The following is a 6,000-nucleotide window of genomic DNA, read 5'->3' as shown; positions in this document are numbered from 1 at the left end:
TATCTGATCTTGTGCTTAGACATTTTACAGCTTTCAGGAATCAACATTGAGTTCAGCAATTCAGACGATGGGATTTCTATTTGAATCTTTCAATTTGTTCACTTTCATTGCTTTCAATTACCTTCCTCATATTTCATAAAATGTTGACCAAAATTTACTTTCATGGCCACATGCCCGTTCTCAGTGACTGCCTCTGCCTCTTCCATCCTGAAATTCCATCCTTTGTATTTTGAATTCTCCCAGGATTATGAGGACACCATACACCCTCAACAGAAGTTCCCATCACATCCTGAAATGCACATTCAATCCATACATTGCCGCATGCACAAACTTGACTTCTTTCTCCATCTCATGTTGTCTTAAATTTGTCGCAATTCCCAGTTCCATTTCATTCTTCATCTCTCTCAATGCCTTAACCTAGAAGTGTTTTCTCTTTTCTATGAGGCAAAGGGTAATGGTCAAATGTTATTTTTGTGACTCAAAGCCTGTGTCCAGTGGTGCACCATGGGGTTTGATGCTGGGTCCCTTGCTGTTTATAGTTTGCATTAATGTAGGACATTTGATCAGTAAGTTCACAGATGACAGAAAAATTGGTATTGGAAGACACCAATAGCATATCCAAAGTTCAAGACAGGAGGTGGGGAGAGTTGAGTTCAGTGGCCATAGCTAAGGAGTTTTTGGAGAAGCTGAAAGGTCTGGATGTGGATAAATTCCTTGGACTGGATAGACCATACTCATTCCTGATGAAGGGCTTTTGCCCGAAACATCGATTTTCCTGCTCCTGGGATGCTGCCTGACCTGCTGTGCTTTTCCAGCACCACTCTAATCTTGACTCTGATCTCCAGCATCTGCAGTCCTCATTTTTGCCTGGATAGACTATACCCCAGGAGATAGCTGAGGAGACTGTGGAGGCTTTGTTGGTGATCTTTCAGGACTCACTGGAGTCAGGCATGGTCCCAGAGGACTGGAAAATGAATAATGTAGAAATGGATAATGGATTACAAAGGGAGGGAGGCAGAAGTCAGGAAACTATTGGACAGTTTGCCTGACCTTGGTCATTGGTAAGATTTTCCAGTCATTCTTAAGGATGGGATTGCATAGTACTTGAAATGCATAATAATATGGAGCTGAGTGAGCACAGCTTCATCAAGGGGAGGTCATGTTTGACAGATCTGTTAGAATTCTTTTGAGGAGGTAAGGAGCAAGTTAGACAAAAATGAGCTAGATGATGTCATCCAGAATGCCATTTGCGAGGCACTACACAGGAATCTCCTAAATGAGATAAAAGTCTATGGTGTTAGGGACAAGGTACAGGTATAGATAGAGGTTTGGGAAAAAAGGGTCTTTTTCAGGGTGACAGCCATTACTGAAGTTGTGCAAGGATCAGTGTTGGGAGGAATGAACTGAGGAATGAACTGAAGGCATTGTTGCTAAGTTTGCAGGTGACACAAAGATGGGTGGAGGACAAGCAGTTTTGAGGGAGAACTGCTGTTTAATTGTAACTGTGGGATATAAATGAATTAATGTTATTTCTGCAAGTATAAATTCTGATACAGAATAGGAATGAGAAAATACATATTCAGCAAAAAGAAAGGATATGTGAGCATGAGACGTGAATACAGAACAATGGTGGATATATGGGCAAACAGGAAAGCATCTGTTTCCCCCTTACACGGGGACACAGGAACAAACCCTAATCAAAGAGGTCAAAGTGGCCTCTGGATGGAAATAGATGCTGATAGAAGAAAAGATATGCCTAAACAATAATCTACAATAGACTGACGTCAAACACCCTTATGGGAGTCAGAGATAAGAGTTTGTCACGGACAAGACAGGATAAACAGAAGTTGTGGGATCAGTCTTAAGGAAATCTGTGACGTAAGCGAAGCAGGGAACAAACAATGGAATAAGGAAAAATATGGGGATTCAAACTGTATAAATTTCGAGAGTTTGTTGGATTTGGTGTGCATTTTGTCATTGCCTTACCTGGTAATTAGACAAAGCACCCACCTATAGGTGTACAAATAAACGGCTGATTCAGATATTCGTCTCGGACTGAAATTATTAAAGTGAGTGAGCTTTTATTTCTCACAGTAACTAAACACACTACTTGTAATTAATGTATCTTATATTTTATACGTGGATATGGTAGTGTCGAGGAGTGAGAATGACATTGTTCACACCAAGCTGTGCAAGGAGCCTTTTGGGAGGCCATTGCACCGCCACTACCAGAAGTTTATAACTGAGCTAGAAACTCTGCAGTCCTAATATAAAACGAAGAACTGCGGATTTTGAAGAATCAAAATAAATGGAAATTTCTGGTGAAATTATGACAAACAAGAAGTTCTGAAATGGGATCTTTGCCCAAAGGTTCTGTATGAAATGTTACACTATTTATAACACTGCATCAACTTTAAATTGCCATGTAGCATATTTTTATGAATTTTATTAGTGAATGATAGCTCCAACATGAAAACTGATTATGAACCAAAGAGGAAAGGTGCTTTTATAAGAAAGGGAAATCCTATTTGCAAAACTGTGAAGCACAGAACAGGCAGAGCTCAGGCTCTCTGCCTTTATTCCTGATGAAGGGCTTTTGCCCGAAACGTCGATTTCGAAGCTTTTCGGATGCTGCCTGAACTGCTGTGCTCTTCCAGCACCACTGATCCAGAATCTGGTTTCCAGCATCTGCAGTCATTGTTTTTACCCCAGAGCTGGGTGTAGGCCGAGAATGCTGGGCAAAGCAGGAGCGATTCGCATCAAAGTGTGCACGACCTGGGCTGCAAGTATGTGAAGGAAGGACGGCGGACGCGGGGCAAGGCTGGGAGTGAGGACGGCGGGCGCGGGGCAAGGCTGGGAGCGAGGACGGCGGACGCGGGGCAGGCTGGCAGTGAGGACGGCGGGCGCGGGGCAGGCTGGGAGTGAGGACGGCGGACGCGGGGCAGGCTGGCAGTGAGGACGGCGGACGCGGGGCAGGCTGGCAGTGAGGACGGCGGACGCGGGGCAGGCTGGGAGTGAGGACGGCGGGCGCGGGGCAGGCTGGGAGTGAGGACGGCGGGCGCGGGGCAGGCTGGGAGTGAGGACTGCGACGTGGAGCAGCCGAGAGACGGGAAACACCCGCAGAGCGGGCCGACCTTTCGGGTCCTCCTCCAACACTGAGTGGGTTTGTCTCCTGAGGATCGTGCTACTGTCACGGGGCAGGCTGTAGTCCTTGTCTTGAGTGGGAGAGGCTGTGAACTACAGGGCGGTGATTGAGTCCGGGCCCGGCACTGGAAAGGCCTCGGCCTCGGCCTCGGGACGCTGCTCCCGGGATGAGCTGGTTCAATGCTTCCCATCTGTCGACCTTCGCGAAACAGGCGCTGTCCCAGGCTCAGAAATCAATCGACAGGGTCTTAGACATCCAGGAAGATGAGGGGATCGCCTGGTCTGACAGCATCACGACGGGATATGAGGAAGGTACAGAGACTTCGAGTGAAACAGAGAGTGAGTGTGACAGTCAGTGAGAGGGAGAGAGAGAGTATGTCTGACAGGAGGAGAGAGAGAGTGTGTGTGTGTGTCTGACAGGAGGAGAGAGAGAGTGTGTGTGTCTGACAGGAGGAGAGAGAGTGTGTGTGTCTGACAGGAGGAGAGAGAGTGTGTGTGTGTCTGACAGGAGGAGAGAGAGAGAGTGTGTGTGTGTGTCTGACAGGAGGAGAGAGAGAGTGTGTGTGTGTCTGACAGGAGGAGAGAGAGAGTGTGTGTGTCTGACAGGAGCAGAGAGAGAGAGTGTGTGTCTGACAGGAGGAGAGAGAGAGTGTGTGTGTGTGTGTGTCTGACAGGAGGAGAGAGAGAGTGTGTGTGTGTGTGTCTGACAGGAGGAGAGAGAGTGAGTGTGTGTGTGTCTGACAGGAGGAGAGAGAGTGAGTGTGTGTGTGTCTGACAGGAGGAGAGAGAGAGTGTGTGTGTGTGTGTCTGACAGGAGGAGAGAGAGAGAGAGTGTGTGTGTGTCTGACAGGAGGAGAGAGAGTGTGTGTGTCTGACAGGAGGTGAGAGAGTGAGTGTGTGTGTGTCTGACAGGAGGAGAGAGAGAGTGTGTGTGTCTGACAGGAGGAGAGAGGGAGAGTGTGTGTGTGTCTGACAGGAGGAGAGAGAGAGAGTGTGTGTGTGTGTGTCTGACAGGAGGAGAGAGAGAGAGTGTGTGTCTGACAGGAGGAGAGAGAGAGAGTGTGTGTCTGACAGGAGGAGAGAGAGAGAGTGTGTGTCTGACAGGAGGAGAGAGAGAGAGTGTGTGTCTGACAGGAGGAGAGAGAGAGAGTGTGTGTGTGTCTGGCAGGAGGAGAGAGAGTGAGTGTGTGTGTGTCTGACAGGAGGAGAGAGAGTGAGTGTGTGTGTGTCTGACAGGAGGAGAGAGAGTGAGTGTGTGTGTGTCTGACAGGAGGAGAGAGTGTGTGTGTGTCTGACAGGAGGAGAGAGAGTGTGTGTGTGTGTGTCTGACAGGAGGAGAGAGAGAGAGTGTGTGTCTGACAGGAGGAGAGAGAGAGTGTGTGTCTGACAGGAGGAGAGAGAGAGAGTGTGTGTCTGACAGGAGGAGAGAGAGTGTGTGTCTGACAGGAGGAGAGAGAGAGAGTGTGTGTGTGTCTGACAGGAGGAGAGAGAGTGAGTGTGTGTGTGTCTGACAGGAGGAGAGAGAGTGAGTGTGTGTGTGTCTGACAGGAGGAGAGAGAGTGTGTGTGTGTGTCTGATAGGAGGAGAGAGTGTGTGTGTGTGTGTGTCTGACAGGAGGAGAGAGAGAGAGTGTGTGTCTGACAGGAGGAGAGAGAGAGAGTGTGTGTCTGACAGGAGGAGAGAGAGAGAGAGTGTGTGTCTGACAGGAGGAGAGAGAGTGTGTGTGTGTCTGACAGGAGGAGAGAGAGTGTGTGTGTCTGACAGGAGGAGAGAGAGAGAGAGAGTGTATGTGTCTGACAGGAGAGAGTGTGTGTGTGTGTGTCTGACAGGAGGAGAGAGAGTGTGTGAGTGTGTGTCTGACAGGAGGCGAGAGAGAGAGTGTGTGTCTGACAGGAGGAGAGAGAGAGAGTGTGTGTCTGACAGGAGGAGAGAGAGAGAGTGTGTGTCTGACAGGAGGAGAGAGAGAGTGTGTGTGTCTGACAGGAGGAGAGAGAGAGAGTGTGTGTGTGTCTGACAGGAGGAGAGAGAGTGAGTGTGTGTGTGTGTCTGACAGGAGGAGAGAGTGTGTGTGTGTCTGACAGGAGGAGAGAGAATGTGTGTGTGTGTGTCTGACAGGAGGAGAGAGAGAGTGTGTGTCTGACAGGAGGAGAGAGAGAGAGTGTGTGTCTGACAGGAGGAGAGAGAGAGAGTGTGTGTCTGACAGGAGGAGAGAGTGTGTGTGTGTGTCTGACAGGAGGAGAGAGAGAGTGTGTGTGTGTCTGACAGGAGGAGAGAGAGAGAGTGTGTGTCTGACAGGAGGAGAGAGAGTGTGTGTGTGTCTGACAGGAGGAGAGAGAGAGAGTGTGTGTGTGTCTGACAGGAGGAGAGAGAGTGAGTGTGTGTGTGTCTGACAGGAGGAGAGAGAGTGAGTGTGTGTGTGTCTGACAGGAGGGAGTGTGTGTGTGTGTGTCTGACAGGAGGAGAGAGAGTGTGTGTGTGTGTGTCTGACAGGAGGAGAGAGAGAGTGTGTGTCTGACAGGAGGAGAGAGAGAGAGTGTGTGTCTGACAGGAGGAGAGAGAGAGAGTGTGTGTCTGACAGGAGGAGAGAGAGTGTGTGTCTGACAGGAGGAGAGAGAGAGAGTGTGTGTGTGTCTGACAGGAGGAGAGAGAGTGAGTGAGTGTGTGTCTGACAGGAGGAGAGAGAGTGAGTGTGTGTGTGTCTGACAGGAGGAGAGAGTGTGTGTGTGTGTCTGACAGGAGGAGAGAGAGTGTGTGTGTGTGTGTCTGACAGGAGGAGAGAGAGAATGTGTGTGTGTGTCTGACAGGAGGAGAGAGAGAATGTGTGTGTGTGTCTGACAGGAGGAGAGAGAGAGTGTG

At 49.1% G+C, this 6,000-nt stretch overlaps 1 protein-coding gene across 3 annotated transcripts in view; it reads left to right on the top strand.

Moving 5' to 3' along the window:
* The first annotated feature begins 3,072 nt into the window (after positions 1–3,072).
* tmf1 (TATA element modulatory factor 1) overlaps positions 3,073–6,000 on the top strand; it is a 104,439-nt gene continuing 101,511 nt past the window's right edge. For 2 of the 3 annotated variants that reach the window (XM_087994432.1, XM_087994430.1), the window contains exon 1: positions 3,078–3,456. In XM_087994432.1, coding sequence (XP_087850558.1) covers positions 3,312–3,456 — 145 coding nt within the window. In that variant the 5' untranslated portion in view covers positions 3,078–3,311. Of the gene's footprint in view, positions 3,457–6,000 lie in introns of all 3 variants that reach the window. The other variant, XR_015759418.1, reaches the window with a different exon arrangement.

This window comes from Chiloscyllium plagiosum, unplaced genomic scaffold (genome assembly GCF_037043375.1).
Source record: "Chiloscyllium plagiosum isolate Xiang-an unplaced genomic scaffold, Cpla_swu_hap1 HiC_scaffold_14, whole genome shotgun sequence".
NCBI lineage: Eukaryota > Metazoa > Chordata > Chondrichthyes > Orectolobiformes > Hemiscylliidae > Chiloscyllium > Chiloscyllium plagiosum.
This window is presented reverse-complemented; position numbering and strand designations above follow the sequence as displayed.